The sequence below is a fragment of the Bubalus bubalis genome, chromosome 4 (assembly GCF_019923935.1).
Source record: "Bubalus bubalis isolate 160015118507 breed Murrah chromosome 4, NDDB_SH_1, whole genome shotgun sequence".
In the NCBI taxonomy this organism is placed as follows: Eukaryota; Metazoa; Chordata; class Mammalia; order Artiodactyla; family Bovidae; genus Bubalus; species Bubalus bubalis.
This window is the reverse complement of record NC_059160.1, coordinates 148388620-148409289: the sequence shown is the minus strand read 5'-3', so window position 1 is coordinate 148409289 and position 20670 is coordinate 148388620. Positions and strand designations below refer to the sequence as shown.

The window sequence follows — 20670 nt, the reverse complement described above, 5'->3', positions numbered from 1 at the left end:
CTATTTTTGTAACTTCCTGTAAGTCCATAGTTACTTTAAAAGATTAAAAAGTTAATTTCACCTGTTTCTACTATTTTTTAATGTATCTGAAAATTTTAAGTTATGTGTTTTGTATTATATTTCTGTTGAACCGTGCTGTTCTAGAGAGTTCAACATGTGCGTTAGAATAAACTATGAAAAAAGTCAAAGTGTTGTTTCAGTTGTGTCTGACTCTTCATAACCCTATAGACTGTAGCCAGTCAGGCTCCTCTGTCCATGGATTCTCCAGGCAAGAATACTGGAGTGGGTAGCCACTCCCTTCTCCAGGGGATCTTCCTGACCCAGGGGTCGAACCTGGGTCTCCCACACTGCAAGTAGATTCTTTACCATCTGAGCCACTAGGGAAGCCTCAGAATAAACTATGGGGTCAATAATTGTATGTTCCAGTCCTAATCATCTATAGTAGACTTTCTTTCCCCACAGAATCCTATAGTCAAATAACGTGATAGGTTAAACAAAGTTACACAGGTTTCTTTACAACAGGTTTTCCCAGGGCTTTTAATATGCAAATATGTATTATAAATGTAATACTCTTGTTTCACAAGAAAGGAAAGTGAGGCACTGAAGGATTAAGTAACTTGCTTAAGGTCATATGGCTAGTAAGTGATGGAGCCAGGATTCAAATCCAAATAGTCTGAGGCTGCTCAGAGCAGATGAATAGTTTGAGATTTTAATAAATTGTACCATTTTTGTATATAAAGACCTACTCAGCAGAGCTTGTACTTAAAATTATTTCTCAAATGGTGGAGCTGAATTAGTGGAAAGCTTTTTTCTTCTCTCATTCAATGATCTTATAACCAAAAGCTTGTCTTTGAAACAGTGGTGGTGATCAGAAATGTGGATTCCAGTGATGAAATAGAAACTTAAGACATATTTTAGTCTGTCAGAGAAATTTGGTTATGAAGTAACAATCAGATAATACCAAAGATATATTAACTTTGATCATAGATTTATGGTTATTAAATAAGAAAATGTATATAATTTTTAGATATGCATAATGAAGCATATGGGGTGAAATGATAATGTCTGGGGTTTTCCAATATTTCACAGATGACAGGCTGAAAAATATACAGATGAAATATGAAGCAAATACATTAAAATTTTGATAACTGTTTTAATGTAGGTGATGGGTAGGTCATTATATTATTCACTATACAGTTATGCTTGAGATTTATCGTTTTAAAAATGTTAAGCTGTATGTTTATGCCAAAATCTTTTTAATATCTATAATTTGGAACTATTAGAAAACTAAAGTTAGTTCTTCAAAGCAAATTATCATTATAACACCAAAAGGGAAAAGTACCTTTAATATACTGTTATTTAAACGCATATAATCTTCATTATTGTCATTATTCACACTATTCTGACACTTCTAGAGAATCATCTTTTGGGAGAGTTATCTTTAGGGAGTATGAAATCAACAATAGAGAACAAGTAACATAACCAAGTGGTTCAGTGGTAAAGAATCTGCTTGCCAAGGCAGAGAAAGCAGGTTTGATCCCTGGGTCAGGAAGATCCCCCGGAGAAGAAAATGGCAACCCACTCCAGTATTCTTGCCTGGGACATCCCATGTTCAGAGGAGCCTGGTGGGCTACAGTCCATGGGGTCGCAAAAGAGTCAGAAGACTAAACAACATCATAACCATTCTGGGTCAATAATTCCGGTCCAATAAATGTAATCAACAATTTTTTTCCATAAATGATACTTTTTTCACTCTCATAATGGTCAGAATTAATTATAAAAGCAGGTTTTTGGCTAAGCCCTGCTCCCTAGATTGGGAAATGACTTTCTTCTTCCTAGTTCCTAAAGTTTAACTGAGTTGCTTCTGTGTTCTATCCTATTATTTAATAGATAACAAGCTTCTGAAAGGCAAGGAAAGATCATAGACTGATTTTCTTTGTATGGCTATTGTACCAAATAGAGGTGGGAAGGGACAAGGAAATTACCACCTACTGAGGACCTACTATGTGTCAAGTTCTATGTCATCACTTTTAGATAAGGTCTTAGCCTATATTGCAGAAGTGAAAGCTCAAAAATTTAGTAATTTGCCTACAATTAATAAGGCTAGAAGAGTCTAAACACAAACCCAGATGTAACTGAAAATACCATGCCTGTTATTACTCTGTATGCTGCTGCTGCTGCTGCGTCGCTTCAGTCGTGTCCGACTCTGTGCAATCCCATAGACGGCAGCCCACCAGGCTTCCCCGTCCCTGGGATTCTCCAAGCAAGAACACTGGAGTGGGTTGCCATTTCCTTCTCCAATGCATGAAAGTGAAAAGTGAAAGTGAAGTCACTCAGTCGTGTCCGACTCTAGCGACCCCATGGACTGCAGCCCACCAGGCTCCCCCGTCCATGGGATCTTCCAGGCAAAAGTACTGGAGTGGGGCGCCATTGCCCTCTCCGATTACTCTGTATAGGTAATAGTTAATAAATGTATGGTTGTTAAAATTACACAGTTCCGTGGAAGAAAAAAAATTGGTATTTGGGGTTGAAAAGCCCAAGCTCAAAACCTATTGGTTATATAATCTTAAGATATGTACCTTTCTTATATTTCATCTGCTGAAAAACTTAAGATAATCATACTCATCTTACAGAGTGGTAACAAGAATGAAGATGTGAAAGTATTTTTGAAAGTATAGTGAAAGTGAAATCGCTCAGTCGTTTCCGACTCTTTGCGACCCCATGGACTGTAGCCTACCAAGCTCCTCCATCCATGGGATTTTCCAGGCAAGAGTACTGGAGTGGGTTGCCACTTCCTTTGTATCTTCCTGACCCAGGGATCCAACCCAGGTCTCCCTCATTGTAAGCAAGACGCTTTACCGTCTGAGCCACCAGGGTAGTCTAAAGTATTAACAAATGTATGACATTATCATTACTTCCTAAATTACAACATTTCACTAGGGGTGGGAGGTGGGTCTTTAAGCCAGAAATATTTGCTCTCTGGGCTTCCCTGGTGGCTCAGATGGTAAAGAACCTGCCTGCAATATGGGAAACCCAGGTTCCATCCCTGCATCGGGAAGATCTCTTGGAGGAGGGCATGGCAACCCACTCCAGTATTCTTGCCTGGAAAAATCCCATGGACCGAGGAGCCTCTATGGTGATCCAGAGGGTATCTAAGAGTTGGAAAAGACTGAAGTGACTTAGCACACAGCACACTTGCTCTCTGAAGTCTCAAAAGCAAAACTGATTCTCAAGGATTCTGACACTAAGTTGCAGAGGTGGGGAGGCAGTTATGTGTAATGGTTATGACCACAAGCTTCAAAATCAGACAACAGGTTTATATTTCAGTTCCACCACCTTCTGGCCGTGTGATCTCTGGCATGCTACAACCTTTAAACCTGAGATCTTTATCTGTGCAAAATAATAATAGTTCCTATCTGGTATCCTTATTGATAAGAGTTGTGAGCTAATGCATATAAGTAGCTTTGCATTTCGGTTGGCACCAGACGTATTCAACTTTCTTGTAGCATTCAGCTATTAACAGCTTCACTAGTTGTCAATGGCCATTGACACTGGGGCATGAGACACGTGGAAACTACAAAATGCCTTAGGAAACCCAAGTCCCTAAGCTCAAGAAGTGCAGGCCAAACAGACCAAGTTTCTGGGACAGCACAAGTAACATGCTCTTATTAGCTGGAGAAGGAAACAGAAGGGCCAACGTCCGGCAAAGCTGGTAGGAGAAAATTACAAAGATTTTCTTTCCCCTCACACTGAGAAAGGTAAAAGGAGCAAGGGACTGGGCAGGAAGGGTCCCCAGCGCGCATGCGACCCTCCTCGGCACCCCCCGGCCCGGGCTGGAGTAGCTGAGCAGTTCACTCACAACTCCAAGTTCTGTGGCACCGCCTTCCTAGTGTATCTGGAGGTCATCCTCCTCTTCCTCCTCAGCCTCGGCGGGGGCGGACAAGCCAGGGTGGGGGCCTCCAAGCCTGGCCCTCGCGCCCGCTCCGGCTCGGCCCCCTCCCGCCACCTTCCGGCCCCGTCACGCCCCGTTTCCTGGACTCCAGTTCGCCACTTTCCCAGGGTCCCCACCTCCCTAGTCTTCCGGCTTGCCTGTGGGGGCGGAAGTGACGATATCACAGGAGCACTCGCCTAATGTTTCCGCCGACGTGCATCGGGACGACGGCCCGGGGTTCCGAGGCTGAGTCGTTTCTGACTTTCGGAGTTTCCTCTGGTTCTGGTTCCAGACGAACGTGTGGACTCATCCTGGGCCAGGCTGTGTCTACTGCTGGCAGTTCCCCACCAGCTCACTAGGTAGGAGAGACGACTGAGGAAAGGTGCTGCAACAAAGACTTGCCGAAGAGGCCCAGGCCCAGAACCGTAAGCGGAATTTGCTTCATTTTGTTGGGTGAAGGAGAGAGCGTAGTCTGAGTAAAGAGCCCCTAGACTCCAAGCCAGGCCTCTGGTGCTTGGTTGCTCCTCTTGCTATGCTCCCAGTTTTCTCATATATACAGTGTGGAGTTAGCCTGCGTGGTCTCAAAAGTCCCTTCTAGCCCTGTCTCTAGAGGACTTCCCTGGTGCCTCAGACTGTAAAGCGTCTGCCTACAATGCTGGAGACCCGAGTTCAATCCCTGGATTAGGAAGATCTCCTGGGAAGGAAATGGCAACCCACTCCAGTATTCTTGCCTGGAAAATCCCATGGACGGAGGAGCCTACAGTTCATGCGGTTGCAAAGAATCGGACACGACTGAAAGACTTCACTTCAGCCCTGTCACGAAATTCTTCATAATAAGGCTTTCCTGGTGGCTCAGATAGTAAAGAATCTGTCTGCAGTGGGGTAGACCCGGGTTCGATCCCTGGATCGGGAAGATCCCCTGGAGAAGGAAATGGCGACCCACTCCAGTATTCTTGCCTGGAGAATCCCATGAATTCCCAATCCATAGGGTCGCAAAGAATCGGACACGACTGAAGCGACTTAGCACGCAGGCACTTGGGTTAAAAGGCCAAATGATAATTTGGACGGTCTGCAGTGAAAGAATGTCTGGATAGAAGATGCAAGTTCCTTTGGACCTCATTTTACTAATCCGTTAGAAAAACAAGTCTGAAAATCGAATTGCAGCCGTGAAGTGGACGATCCAGCGCAGTTTTTTCTTTTACCAAGCCTCTGCTGCTGCTGCTGCGTCGCTTCAGTCGTGTCCGACTCTGTGCGACCCCATAGACGGCAGCCCACTAGGCTCTCCATCCATGGGATTTTCCAGCAAGAGTACTGGAGTGGGTTGCCGTTGCCTTCTCAGTACCAAGCCTCTCCTGGCAACAGTAGTGAACTAGTACTTTTGTATGTAAGCAAAACCTTTAGAAAATAGTTATTCACCACCTCCTAATATCCCAGAGCTATACCCTCTGAAACCTGAAAAGGGGGGAAATTTAGAACAGATAGTTGTAGGATCAAGAGCCATGGGCAGATTATTTGGGGGTGAAATGATAGGAATGAATGTTTTGTAGTTTTGAATTCCTCTATCCCACACAATGGGAAAGACTTAAATTCTGCAGAGGAAGGGAGATTGTGCTTAAGAACATTTAAATATTAAAAATTTAACTAGGGAAGGATTATAGAGATGATAGGTAACAGTCTCATTCTACAATTAAGGGAAAAGCCACAGAAAGAGAAAATGAAATGCCCAGAACACAACTGGGACTTTCGGCAGACCTGGGACTTTTGATAGTGTTTCAAAAGATGTTATTGCAGTGTTTCCAAACGTGTGTTATACGCACCACTGATAATGCAAGGGCAAACCTTTTTTATTTTATTCTTAATGCTTATTTATTAGTTTGGGAATGTGGTATTGGATTTCCATTTATTGTATATTAAAAATTCTTTTAATATAAGTATAAAACTGTCATTAAAAGAATATTAAATAAGTGTTACCATAGTTGGTATGTGGTCAATGCAAAAATCATGATGATGGTATGTGAATCATTGAATTTGGGGAAACAATGTTAATGGAATTGCCTAGCATAGTTCAGGGACTAGGATATTACTTCTACATTATTCTATATGGTTTATATTATTGAAACTTTAAATGTAACTTTCAAAGAAGAATGGAGGAAAATATGAAGTTTGCTACAGTGGAAGACACAGTAGAGTATCGCCTGTTCCTGATACCAGATAAACCAGGGGACCCAGAAGAACACAGAGAGATCCTTCAAAAGTACATTGAGAGGATAATGACCCAGTTTGCACCTATGCTGGTCCCCTATATTTGGCAGAATCAGCCTTTCAATCTCAAATATAAACCTGGGAAAGGTAAGGTTCTTTTGCTTATTTTGCTTTGATACATGTGACTCTTGATGTCATTCTGACACCAGTGATGTGTAATAGTCCACAGTTCATTCAGTGTTGTCAGGAGATTTATATCCTGAACTTTTATGGTATTTGCTGAAATTCAGTTAAGCTCTTGAACTTAAAAATTTTTTTTAAAAATTCATGTTGATGAAAGCTTTCTAACAGTCATTATCTTAGGAACTAATATATACTCAACATTATCAAGCCATGGCTTTTCTTTGAAACTTTACTATGCCATCATATATCTAGGTACCTACACTAAACAGGTTCAGGCTGGCTTCTTTAACCATAGTTCTTTCAGCGGTTCCTCTGTATTCCTCGGTCTTGATGGTGTGCTTACTAGGCTGCCTTCTTTCAAATAGTTGTTTTGCTAAGGGTCTAAGAGTGGCTCTGCTTGGCTTATAAAGAGAAATGATTGAGCTAAGTAAGCACTCTTTTCCACACAGAAGCATTTTGACATTCCTTCCCTGCTTCCCTGTATTGTCAGTGCTTGAGGCCTGACCTGTGGCCAAATAATGGCACTTTGTCATCTCATTTCTTATAACTTAACTAAAGTGAGTCATGGATAACTTACCAAGGCTCTACTCAGGCAACAACAACCTCTGTGGGGTCTTATTTCATATCAGGAGCCTAACATCTGGTGATTCCTTCATTCGGGCTCATTTTAGTGCTTCTCTGTTACCTTTTGGCTGCTGCTGCTGCTGCTGCTGCTGCTAAGTTGCTTCAGTCGTGTCCGACTCTGTGCAATCCCAGAGACGGCAGCCCACCAGGCTCCCCCGTCCCTGGGATTCTCCAGGCAAGAACGCTGGAGTGGGTTGTCATTTCCTTCTCCAATGCATGAAAATGAAAAGTGAAAGTGAAGTCCCTCAGTCGTGTCCAGTTCTTAGCGGCCCCATGGACTGCAGCCCACCAGGCTCCTCCGTCCATGGGATTTTCCAGGCAAGAGTACTGGAGTGGGGTGCCATTGCCTTCTCCTACCTTTTGGCTAGCAGTTGCCAAATGTAAAACATTAATTTTATTGAATGCCTTATCACTGATATGTATGATACTTATTGGCAAGAACACTGTCCCATTAGCATAACACGGCCAAAACTAATTCCCTATCTTTTTTCTCGAAAATAATTTTTACACAGTGTTTTCTTGTCTTGCTTAATGGTATTACTATCCACCTAGTAGTCAAGCTTGTTAGTAATTCAAAATCATCCTCAAATCCTCACTTCACCATGTTCCACAGCACTAAATCCTACTGTTATTACCCCTGAAATCTGACCCTTTCTCACATCTGTTTGGCTACAGTCTGGGCCCTCTTCATCTGGAAGACTACTGAGGCCCCCTAACTAATCTCTCTGGTCCCAATGTCTCCAGTTCCTGACGGTGTTGACAGTTACCTTTGTAAAACGAATCTGATCATGTCACTCTCCTAACACCGTGCAACTGTTCTGCATTGCTTCTGGATGAAATTAAAATTGAAGTTTTAATATGTAAAGTGAAAGGACTATACAGTCCATGGAATTCTCCAGGCCAGAGAATTCTCCAGTGGGTAGCCTTTCCCTTTTCCTGAGGATATTCCCAACCCAGGGATTGAACCCAGGTCTCCCTCATTGCAGGAGGATTCTTTACTAGCTGAGCCACAAGGGAAGCCCGTAATATGTAAGGTAGGTAAAAATGAAGGCACTCTAACTGGAGCTTCTCTAGCTGAAGAAGCCTGGCGGTCTGGAGCAGGGAGAGGAGCTGATGGGCAGTTTGTCCCACTTGTGTGGCGCTTTTTTTGCCATGGCAACTCTTGAGACACTCCGCAGCACGCTTGTTTGACCTTCATTCTGTTAATATGGTATATTACGTTAGTTGGTGTTCCTGTGTCAAATCACCCTTGCATTCTAGGAATAAATCTCACTTGGTCATGGTGTACAATCCTTTTAACATGTTGTTGAATTAGTTTGCAAGTGTTTTGTTGGCTCATGCTGGCCTCATAAAATAAGTTTGGGAATGTTTCCTCCTCCTCAGTGTTTGTTTGTTTTTTTTAATGTTAATTCTTCTTTAAATGTTTGGTAGAGTTTTCCAGTGAAGTCATCTAGTCCTGGGCTTTTCTTTGTTGAGAAGTTTCTGATTATTAATTCACTTTCCTTACTTTAATAGATATGTACAGGTTTTCTTCTTCTGTGTGTTCCAGTCTTGATAAGTTGTATATTTCCAGGAATTTATGCATTTCTTCTAAGTTATCCAGTTTGTTGGTATACAGTTGTTCATTCTGTTTTCTTATAATTCTTATTTCTGTGGCATAGGTTGTGATATTCCCTCTTTCATTTCTGATTTTAGCTATTTGAGTCAGTTTTACTTAATCTAATGTTTTGTCAATTTTGTTGATCTTTTAAACAAACCAACTCAGTTTAGTTGATTTTTTAAAATATTGTTTTCCTATTCTTTATTTCATTGATCTCTGCTCTAATCTTCATTATTTCCCTCCTCTAGCTTGGAGTTTAGTTCTTTTTCTAGTTCCTTAAGGTATAAAGCTACGTTGTTGACCTGAGATCTTTTATGACTGTAAAGTACCTCCTAGCACTGCTTTCTCTGTACCCCATATGTTTGGTTTGTTGTCTTGGTTTTCATTGAAAGTGTTAAAGTGAAAGTGTTAGTTGGTCAGCTGTGTGTCTGACTCATTGCAACCCCATGGACTGTAACCTGCCAGGCTCCTCTTCCATGGAATTCTCTGGGTAAGAATACTGGAGTGGGTTGCCATTTCCTCCTCCAGAGGATCTTCCCCACCCAGAAATTGAACCTGGGTCTCCCGCATTGTGGGTAGATTGTTTACTGTCTAAGCCACCAGGGAAGCCCTGGTTTTCATTAGTCTCCCAATATTTTATAATTCCCCTTATGACTTCTTCTTTGACCCATTGGCTATCTGAGTATATTATTTAAGTTCTACATGTTTTTGGATAATGCACTTGTTTGAAAATTTCTGCTAATACTCCTAGAACACACAATCATCTGTCATGCTGCTGTGCCTTTACACATGCACGTGTTCTCTCTTTCTGGAAAGCCTACTGTGGTCATTCCTCCAGAGGCGCATAGCTCAGATATCACATACTTTATGACCACGTAGCCCTCAGTGTATACCTCTGTTCATCATCTTGTTTTGTGATTGGTTGTCTATCTCCTGTTGTCCAGACTCTAAGCTCTTCAAGAGTAAGCTTCTTATATCTTGTTCAGGATTGCAACCCCAGCTCCCAGTATATGGCCATACTCCTGGAGCATAGCCAGTCAATAACAGTTTTTTTAATTGAATGATTGCTTGTACTTTTATTTGAACGGATAAATTTATTTGATTATATCATTGCTTTTCTCTTGTTTTTAGGAGATGTTCCTGCTCATATATTTGGCATGACAAAGTTTGGGGATAACATTGAGGATGAATGGTTTATTGTTTATATAGTGAAGCAAATTACAAAAGAATTTCCAGAGTTAGTAGCAAGGTATTACAGTTTTATTAATAATTCTTAAACAAGTATCACATTAATGCATATGTATGGAATCTAGGAAAATGGCACTGATGAAGCTATAGAGAACAGACTTGTGGCTAAAGTGGGGGAAGGTGAGGATGGGATGAATTGAGACAGTAGCATTGACATATATGCACTATTATATGTAAGATAGATAGATAGTGGGAAGTTGCTGTATAACATAGGGAACCCAGCCTCGTGCTCTGTGATGGCCTAGAGGGATGGGGTAAGGGAAAGGGAGGGGGGCTCAAGAGGGAGGGAAATGTGTGTGTGTATATATATATATATATACACACATACATACACACACACACACATATGTATATGTAATTATGACTGATTTGTGTTGTACTGCACAAACCAACAAAACATTGTAAAGCAGTTTTCCCCAATTAAAAAATAAAAATTAAAAAAATTAAAGAAGCCAGCTTTACCAAAAAATAGTAATTCTTAAGGAATTCTATTATTGAAAATGACTACATTTTTATCCATTTAGTAATATTTTTTTCTGTAGCTGGTGGAAATTGTACAGATTTGAGATGTAGATTTTAAATGTGATTTCTATGTTTTCTTCCTTTTTGCTGGTGACTTCCTTTTCTTAAAGAAGAATTAAAGTATCATCTGAGAATTTAACTTCCAAAAAATTTCACACAAAACCTGCTTAGCTTAGGTTTTCTCTTATTTTTTTTTATTCTTGTTATGAAAGAACAAATACACATGGTAAATAAAATTCAAGCAATACAAAAGGGTGTACTGCTCTGATTTCCCAAAAGTAATCACTATCAAATTTCTGTGTCTTAAAAAGAAATTCATATATGTGTGTGTGTGTGTGTGTGTGTGTGTGTGTGTATGTCACAGATTTCTCTATGTCTTCCTCTAAAGCTCTATTTTTTTTTTTTTTGAGAAACTATAGACAGAAGAAATTTAAAGAGACATCAGTGAACAATTGTATGGATATGAAGCAAAGTAGATAATAATGCATTGTAATTCAGTTTTTAAAATATTATAGGAACTGATAATTCTCTGTCATTCCCAAGTTAGTTGTTCTGTGGCATATGGAATCTTCCCGGATCAGGGATCAAACCCAGATCTCCCGATTGGCAGACTGACTCTTAACAACTGAGCCACCAGGGAAGCAAGAGTGTTTTAAAACAAACCTCCAATATTATACCATTTGATTTTTAAATACTTTAGGATGTAAACTTAAGAGATAATGCAACACTACTATTACCACACCTACAAATAGGTAGCCATACTTATTAAATAAATGGTAGAATTTTCAATAAACAGGCACAAATATGGTAGTTTATTTCTTTACTAGGGTAATAAGGAGGGGCCAGTGCCTTTCATATGCTGATTCTGATACTTATGTATGTAGTGGTGGGTCATACTTACCCACTAGGCCTCTAAAGCTCTTTTAATAAGCATCTACCATCTTGTCAGTTTGTTTTTTTTTTAATTAGAAAAAGAAGGACATTTTTCCTCTCTGTGTCTGCCAGATTAATATTCCTAAAGTAGAGCTCAAACCATTTTACTTCCCTACTCTAAAACATTTCATTTTTTTTGTTTATAAAATTAAACTCATTCTCACTGGATTCTGCCAACATTTAAAGCTCTTCACAAAATGATATAACTGTGCTTTTCTAGTCCTTTTTGTTGTTGTTTTTGTCAGTCTTCAAATCTCTACCTTAAATGCCACCTTCATAGTTTTGCTTATGCTGTTCCCACTCCCCAGAGCATCTCTCCTTTTCTGGATATATTGTATCTCTACCCATTAAAAGTGAAAATAATCTGGGACAATATATATAGTATGCTACAATTCCGTGCAACAGGAGAAGAAAAACATTTATATTCCTACTGACTACTTTACACATAAGCAAACTCTAGAAGGATAAACAGGAAGTAACAATGGTGGAGGGGTTGGGCATATAGATACAAAAATAACAAGGAGACTTTTTCATTGTATAACTATTTATGTATTTTTTAAAAGTTTTAATCATGTGACTGTATTACATACTCAGAAATTTAAATTTTTAAAAAGTGATGCAGATGAGGCAAAACAAAAGTATCTTTCAGGGCCCAATAGTACTTCCTCCATAAAGGTTTTCCTAATCTTGGCTGTATGTGATTTTTTTCTTTTTTCCAAGACTTGGTATATTTTTCACATTTTTTTCTACTGCTATTTATTTATGTACTTATTTTTTTCTCCTATCACTCTCAAATTCCTCCTTACAATTTTAGAGACTCCCTTCAGTACTTAATGGTATCTTAAAACATTTTGCTTAATCATAGAAATCTACATAATTATAGAAATCTATGGTATATACTCATATATTTATTTACTAAGATTAGGGCAAAAATGTATTAGAACAGATCTGTTTTGATTATTAGCAAATATGTACTTCTTTTAATTCAAAGTTGAAATTTCTTTTGCGTTAGGATTGAAGACAATGACGGTGAATTCTTGTTAATAGAAGCTGCTGACTTTCTCCCTAAATGGTTGGATCCTGATAATAGTGCCAACAGGGTAAGTATATCCAAGTTTAGAAAATTTATAAAGGTGAAACCATGTTGCATCATTTTCATATGTATCTGGATTTTGTCAATGCCAAGTATGGAAACTATATCACTTTGTAGGTGTTTTTCCACCAAGGGGAGTTGTGCATTATTCCTGCACCAAAGAAATCTGGAACAGTATCCTGGTTACCTACCACACCCCCAACAATTTCACAAGCACTGAGTATAATCTCAACACACCCAGAAAAAATTCTGGCTTCAGAATCTGTACGAGCTGCTGTGAATAGACGCATCAGAGGGTAAGAAAACTGACACTTTCACTGCTAGTCAAGGAGCCTTTTGACTTCATGTTGCTCAAGCCTTTGATGAATCTAAGCATTTCTTGCACATAGATTAGTGCTGATTGTCAGTGTTCATCCTTTGTGAAATTGACCAATAAATTAAGCTTCCTGTGTTTTAAAATCAAGAAACAGATGTATCTTTTAGTCGCCATTTGAAGGCTATAGGCCCAATGTTTTTGCATTTATTTACCTTAGAGAGTGTGGCCAAGTAGTATGTAGATCCATAGATAAAAATTTTTGGACCTTTAGAGATGAAAATCTGAGTGAGCACAATCTGTTCAGGATTTTTCTCTGATTCTGGGTGTATATATGGGATTCTCTGACTTAGTTGGAGCACGTTAGGTTCTATTCAGAAGAGAACACCTTAGTCTAATAATGTATTAGTTCAGCCATTCAAATTTGAGTACTTATTAAATGTTTAGTATTATTCAGATCTTAACAATATTAAATAATAATCTCTTTTAGCTTTGCTTCAGTACACTTTGTACCATTTTTTAGGAGAATAAATTCTGATTTTCTTTTCAAAATATAGTAGTAACGTTTTTGTTGTTTTTATTGGATCACCTTAATCCCTTTTCTTTATTTTCCATTTCTTTCACTTTTTCTTTCTCTCTTTTCCTACCCGTAGTCTTTAGTATATAGTTTCTTTTTTAAACAATTATTTTTTTGGCCACTCAGCATGGAAATCTTAGGTCCCCAACTAGGGAATGAACCTGGGTTTTTGCTGGCAGTGAAAGCACCAAATCCTGACCAGTGGACCACCAGGGAATTCCCAAGGGTGACAAGAGAGTTGTCACTCTTTTCATCTCACTCCAGATGAACCAAGACAAGATAAAATGTTAAGAGGAAAGTAAATGGTATAAGAATCCTAGATATTTACATCAGTTCAGTTCAGTTGCTCAGTTGTGTCTGACTCTTTGCAACCCTGTTGCCTGCAGCACAACATGCTTCTCTGTCCATCACCAACTCCCGGAGCTTGCTCAAACTCATGTCCATTGCGTCAGTGATGCCATCCAACAATCTCACCTCTGTCGTCCCCTTCTCCTGCCTTCAGTCTTTCTCAGCATCAGTGTCTTTTCTAATGAGTCAGTTCTTCACATCACGTGGCCAAAGTATATTGGAGGTTCAGCTTCAGCATCAGTCCTTTCAGTGAATATTCAGTACTGATTTCCTTTAGGATGGACTGGTTTGATCTTGCAGTCTATGGGACTCTCAAGAGTCTTCAGCAACACCACACTTCAAAAGCATCAATTCTTTGGTGCTCAGCTTTCTTTATGGTCCAACTCTCACATCCATACATGACTACTCATAGCTTTGACTAGACGGACCTTTGTTGGCAAAGTAATGTCTCTGCTTTTTAATATGCTGTCTAGGTTGGTCATAGCTTTTCTTCCAAGGAGTAATTTCATGGCTGTAGTCACCATCTTCAGTGATTTTGGAGCCCAAGAAAATAAACTCTGTCATATCATAAAATAAAAGTGATTATGTTACCTGTCACAGGTACCCAGAAAAAATTAAAGCCTCCCTTCATCAAGCACACTGCTTCCTCCCAGCTGGCATTGCAGCGGTGCTGAAGCAGCGCCCCAGATTGGTGGCTGCAGGAGTCCAGGCATTTTACCTCCGGGACCCCATTGACCTGCGGGCCTGTCGTATTTTCAAGACATTCTTGCCTGAAACACGAATAATGACATCGGTAAGATAGCTCTCTTGGTCATTTAGTTTCTCTCACTGAAAGGAATGTTAAACATTATTTTAATTGTTCACTAGTAAAAAATTGGGAATATTCTGTTTCCTCATAGCAAGTTAATATAGACTTTTTGTTGTTATTGTTCAGTCGCTAAGTCATGTCCAACTTTGCAGTCTCATGGACTGCAGCACACCAGGCTTCCCTGTCCTTCACTATCTCTCTGAGTTTGCTCAAACTCATGTCCATTGAGTTGGTGATGCCATCCGACCATCTCATCCTTTGTTGCCCCCTTCTCCTTCTGTCCGCAGTCTTTCCCATCATCCAGGTCTTTTCCAGTGAGCTGGCTCTTCACATCAGGTGGCCAAAGTATTGGAGCTTCAGCTTCAGCAGCAGTCCTTCCAATGAATATTCAGGGTTGATTTCATTTAGGATTGACTGGTTTCATATTTTTGATTTTTTTCTTTTCTCCTATCCAGAAGAGGAAGACTATAAGAGACCTGACTTCCTATTTTATATCTCAATGTTTCCTAGCTATTTCTGACCACATTTTCCCTGTTTGAGCAATTATATCTTTCTTAGCATAAAACATTTCATTTCCTCCAGAGAATTAAGAATTATTCTTTACCATCTACCTGCCAAAATTGCTGTGTAATGTAACTAATGATTTGAATTACCTTAGTGACAACTAAATATAGACAGTGAAGGTAAATTTTATGGTGTGTGAATTACATCTCTGTAAAGCTGTTACTAAAAAGTGTAGACAGTAAATAGGTTGAGTCTTCTTTGCATTTATCTGAATATGAAGCTCATAAATGAAGTTATTGTTGTTAACTGTGAAATGATAGTCAGGCATTTTAATTTCAGGAAGAGACTCACATATTTTGTGTCCCGATGTCCAGGTGACTTTCACTAAATGTCTGTACGCACAGTTGGTGCAACAAAGGTTTGTGCCGGACCGGCGGAGCGGATACAAGCTGCCTCCTCCATGTCATCCCCAGTACCGAGCCCACGAATTGGGCATGAAGTTGGTAAAGTTGAACCAGAAAATTTAATTTTCTTCCTTAATGTCAAAGGGCTCTTCACAGAGTAATGACACAACTTAGAAATCTAGAAATACACTCTGTTAATGTGAGAATGTAGTAAGATGTGGTATTTGAAATAAGGCAAAGTGGATTATTCTGTAAGGGATGATAGAACTGTGTGTCCAGCTGAAAAAGTTATCACATCTATGCCAAAATAAATTCCAGTTGGACCAAATATTTAAGTGAAAAAAACAAAACCATAAAATTTGGAAGAAAGCGTAGGAAAATTTATGAAAATATGAGTAAGAAAGTCCTTCCTAAGCATGACTTGAAACTGGAAACAATAAAGGATTGATAAATTTGATTATATAAAAATTAAACATTTCTATATGGGGAAAAAACCCATAAATATAGTCAAAATACAGTTAACCTGGAGAAAGTAAAATATCTGCAGTTTAAATGACAAAGAGTTAAAATAAAACTAGTAAATGACAAAAGTTGCTTTATCTAGTATATAGCATTGCTACAATTCAAGGTGAAAAAAATAGTAGCAATCAATCAAAAATGATCAGAAACCATTGATAGTCCAGAGAAAAGGAAATACAAATGATTTTTATGAAAAATGTTGACACTTGCTCGTAATAAAAGAATTGCAATTTAAAACTACAAAGTAATGTTTTTCACCATTTGATTGACAAGTATCCAAAAGTTTGATAACAAATACGAGGTTTGTAAAAATACGTAAAGAGGTACCCTCAAACATTACTGATAGGAATATGAGTTGATTCAGTCTCTTAGAACAGTTTATCACTTTCCATAATATTTAAAATGCACAAACCCTGCTGTTCAGCATTTTCACTTCCTGAAATTTATCCTCCATATATTTTACTTTTGCACAAAAACATATGAAGATACTCGTGAAAGCATTGTTTATAGTAGCAAAAGACTGGAAAATACTTAAATGTCTACTAGTAGAAAAATAGTTGGATAAATTATGGTCTGTCCATGAAGTTGGATGGATAAATTTATATGTTTGTATGAAATCATCTCCAGGGAATATCACTAAGAGAAAAGCAAGGTTCGGAGCAGTATGTACGTTGCCATTTAGTGATGAAGGGGATGAAGTAGGAGGATATATGTATGCACACGCACACATATCTGCTTGAGGGCAAAGATTACGTCTGAAAGGATATGCAAGGAATTGGTGGCAGTTTTCTCCAGAGTAATCAGGGAAGCTCCCTATTAGAATTATTTTGCCTTGTGCATTTATTATATTTTTTAATCAAAGGACTCTTATAATGAAGTGATTCCCTCCCTTTACTATTCCTAAGACCATGCTTAATTCATTTATAATTGTGTTAGACAAGAAACCTTTTGCAACCTTTTTTAAGCAGGCAAGAAGCAAGTTTAAATTTCTAGTTTTTTAATCAGTGAGAAGAGAAATCTCTTTCAGGAAAATAAGAATTTTTTGTTTTCTGTTATTTGCTGCCCCTTTATAATTTTTAGTAATCTGCAGAGATTAAGAAACTTGGAATTAAAGTCATATTTTTTTCATAAAATTTAAAGAGTAGTATAAATGTTCACATACCCATATGTCCAGTCACCTAGTTCTTGAGTGTGGTTAAATGGAAAGAAAGTAACCTAATAATAAAAATTCTGTCTTTTCCATGTAGGCTCATGGATTTGAGATCTTATGCTCCAAATGTAGCCCACATTTTTCTGACTCCAAAAAGTCCCTTGTGACTACGTCACCACTCTGGGCTGGCTTCCTTGAAAGTCTGAAGAAGAATGATTACTTTAAGGTAGGACTTACTATGCACTCTTTAAACTGTATAATCTAGGCAAAATCAAGCCAGTGATCTAAAGTGTTAGGTCCATATTTAATGTGTGACATAAATGTAAGAACTAGAGTTAAAAGGGACCATTCTAGTTTGGTGGTAATAAGGGAGTGTCTACAAACTGTTTCTAATATTTTAGAAAAATTAATAACATCTATGATGCTGCTGCTGCTAAGTCACTTCAGTCATTTCCGACTCGGCGACCCCATAGACGGCAGCCCACCAGGCTCCCCCGTCCCTGGGATCCTCCAGGCAAGAACACTGGAGTGGGGTTGCCATTTCCTTCTCCAATGCATGAAAGTGAAAAGTGAAAGTGAAGTCGCTCAGTTGTGCCCGACTCTTAGCGACCCCATGGACTGCAGCCGACCAGGCTCCTCCGTCCATGGGATTTTCCAGGCAAGAGTACCGGAGTGGGGTGCCATTGCCTTCTCCAAATAACATCTATACAAAGTGGTAAAAGTTATTATTTATATCAGATGAATAACTTGTGCAAATCTATGAAGGAAACATGAAGACGCCAAATAGAAAAATTAGCAAAGACATAGATTAAAAAATTATATGACCTAAATGGGAAGGAAATCCCAGAGAAAGGGGATGTATGGAGATGTATGGCTGATTCACTTTGCTGTACAATGACGTACACAACAGTATAAAGCAACTATGCTCCAAAAAAAAAAAATTACGAAAAGGGAACTAGTAAATTTCCCTTAAAATAATCACTCTCACACATAGTAAAGATATGTATATTAACACAAGAGTAAAAAGCATATGAAAGATATTCAGTGCTGTTGAGAATATAGTGAAAATAGTACACCTATACATGGCTGATAACATTGTAATAGTTGCAACCTTAACTGGAAAGTAATTTGATATTGTATTCCAAGAATTATACAGAAGTTCAAACTTGGAACCTTCACTTTATTTTATTATTATTTTTAATTGGAAGATAATTGCGTTGCAATGTTGTGTTTCTGCTGTACAACGCCCGAATCAGATATAAGTATATGTATGTCCCCTCCTCCTAAACTTCCCTCCTCCGCACAACCCCACCCCCTGTAGGTTATTGCGGAGCACAGAGCTGAGCTGCCGGTGCTGAACAGTAGCTTCCCAGTAGCTGTCTGCTTCACACATAGCAGTGTATACGTGTCAGCGCTGCTGTTTCAGTTTCTCCTGTCCTCTCCTTCCCCTCCACGTTCACAAGTCATCCTCTACGTCTATGCCTCTGTTCCTGCCTTGCAAACAGGGAAGCTTTATGTTAAATAATCTACACTTTAAGGAAACATCCAAGAAGTAGAAAAGTCCTTAAGAATATGATAATTTTAAAGATTGTGTAGTGGTAGGGAAAACTGCTTATATTAGAGTATATTGTTAAAGAAGTATTACGCATAAATACCATCATAAACATACCTGTGAAAGGTAGAAATGATAGTTAAGGTTAGGGTTATGCTAGTTTTTGAGCTCTATTTGTACTTTGTTTTATAAATTAGTTGCTGGTTAATCAATTGTTTCTTTATAACAAGTTATTAATAAATAATAGAAAATGATAGAAAACCTCCCAAATTGGAAAGAGGCCCTTAAATGGTGAAAAGGATGAGGTCCCATCATGTTTAGCCTAGTCCCTTTTTTGGAGAAACTGCATCCATGAGAAAACAAGGACGAGGAGTCAGGCCTCATGATTTTTGTACAATATATTACAGTACTGTATGCTGCCTCCCTGGAAGTTGCTGGTGAGCGGGTTATTTTAATGATGCCATCTATACCAGGTTCTGATGGGCATTATTATTTTTTTAGGGACTGATGGAAGGTTCTGTTCAGTACCAGGAAAGGCTAGAAATGGCCAAGAACTACTTCCAGCTCTCTGTAAATCGGCCAGAAAGGTGAGTTTATCTCTACCCAAACAGGGCAGCAGAGTGATAACTTGCCAGAAGTTAAGGAGTTACTTACTCCTGAGATGGCTGCACATGTTGGAGTTTCTATATTTAAACTGTTAATGGCAGGACTCATGATACTGAAGAAGCTGGTGTCAAGAGAGGAGGTGTTGTTACGGGAGTTTTCTGGCACTTGTAGCCATTACCACCACCACCACCTTCATCATCATCATATAATGGTTAATGTATGTTGAGTACTTACAAAGCTTAGGCCACTAACTCATTTAAACCCCTCTTAAAGCCCTGTGAAATAGATATAATTGTTATTTTCCCTATCCACAGCTGAGAAACTGAATCTAAGAGAGGTTATGTAATCTGCTAAAGGTTACACAGCTCAAAATGACAGGCCTAGGGATTTGAACTCACGGATTCTGTTAATGAGCCACATGCTTAATTCCTGTGGGAATGCTGGGCTGTGTTCAGCTTTTTTAGGTGGATCTGAAACACAGGATGAAGCAGGCATTTGGCTTCCAAATCATAGCTCATTCTAACCTGCCGTATGTTTTCTGGGGGAAGAAAGAAATGAGCACAGGGTTGAAAGAAAATGGTGGTAGTTTAGTCTCTAAGTCGTGTCCAACTCTTGCGACCCATGGACTGTAGCCTGCCAGGCTCCTATGTTCATGGGATTGCCAGGCAGGAATACTGGAGTGGGTTGCCATTTCCTTCTCCGGGGGATCTTGCTGACCAAGGACTCGAACCCACGTCTCCTGCACTGCAGGCAGATTCTTTTACCAACTTTTATGAGGGAAGCCACATGGAAGAAAATGGCTGCCCTTTAAAATTCGATAAAATTGAGTTTCAGTTCTGGTAATACTGGAGTAACATATCAGACTAACCCCCTGCTAATTGCAGTGATAACACTGGACAGAATATTAAAAAAAAACCAAACAGTTATTTGAAGACACTGGAGAAAAAAGCAAGCAAAAATCAGAAGGAATAGGATGCTTGAAAGAAGAAAGTCCCTTTTGTTTGACTTGTCCGTTGAGGGCACGTCTAGTCAGTATGGCCCAAGGATAATGGAGCTTCCGCAGAAGGGTTTATTGGGCTGAGGAATCAAAGGTCAGAATTTGAGCACTGGAAAAAATTCAGTTTATGTCTGCAAAACTGAATTTGAGATACTTAAAGCTAAGAGTTGGACACGACTGAGCGACTTCACTTTCACTTTTCACTTTCATGCATTGGAGAAGGAAATGGCAACCCACTCCAGTGTTCTTGCCTGGAGAATCCCAGGGACGGGAGAGCCTGGTGGGCTGCCATCTATGGGGTTGCACAGAGTTGGACACTACTGAAGGGACGTAGCAGAAAGCTATTAAATAATGTGAAAGAAATAACTTTGTAAATGTTGTGGCTCAGAAGGTCCCCAGTTGTGTGTAGATGTGTGTTTTGTTTTGCTGTTGGGCTTTTTTTCTCAAACCGAACTGGTTTTGAACCCCACTTGTTTTGCCAACATCTCAAACATCACATATGTGTGTAATAAAATGTTTCTTAAAGATTGTATGAAGCAAAATTGATGGCGAGAGA

General features: G+C 39.2%; 2 protein-coding genes across 8 annotated transcripts in view; one reads left to right on the top strand and one right to left on the bottom strand.

Annotated features, from left to right (window-relative positions):
• Nucleotides 1-4066, bottom strand: part of FAM149B1 (family with sequence similarity 149 member B1) — a 50060-nt gene extending 45994 nt beyond the window's left edge. For 2 of the 5 annotated variants that reach the window (XM_025284746.3, XR_003109078.2), the window contains exon 1: nucleotides 3860-4066. In XM_025284746.3, the coding sequence (XP_025140531.1) occupies nucleotides 3860-3906 (47 nt within the window). In that variant the 5' untranslated portion in view covers nucleotides 3907-4066. The remainder of the gene's footprint in view (nucleotides 1-3859) is intronic. The other 3 variants (XM_006060602.4, XM_025284747.3, XM_006060603.4) reach the window with 2 other exon arrangements.
• Nucleotides 4067-4150: 84 nt separating this feature from the next.
• ECD (ecdysoneless cell cycle regulator) overlaps nucleotides 4151-20670 on the top strand; it is a 28745-nt gene continuing 12225 nt past the window's right edge. Inside the window, exons 1-9 of one of the 3 annotated variants that reach the window (XM_006060600.4) lie at nucleotides 4151-4356; nucleotides 6075-6280; nucleotides 9672-9789; nucleotides 12256-12343; nucleotides 12454-12632; nucleotides 14175-14367; nucleotides 15261-15389; nucleotides 17057-17185; nucleotides 19013-19098. In XM_006060600.4, coding sequence (XP_006060662.1) covers nucleotides 6076-6280; nucleotides 9672-9789; nucleotides 12256-12343; nucleotides 12454-12632; nucleotides 14175-14367; nucleotides 15261-15389; nucleotides 17057-17185; nucleotides 19013-19098 — 1127 coding nt within the window. In that variant the 5' untranslated portion in view covers nucleotides 4151-4356; nucleotide 6075. Of the gene's footprint in view, nucleotides 4357-6071; nucleotides 6281-9671; nucleotides 9790-12255; nucleotides 12344-12453; nucleotides 12633-14174; nucleotides 14368-15260; nucleotides 15390-17056; nucleotides 17186-19012; nucleotides 19099-20670 lie in introns of all 3 variants that reach the window. The other 2 variants (XM_006060599.4, XM_044942254.2) reach the window with 2 other exon arrangements.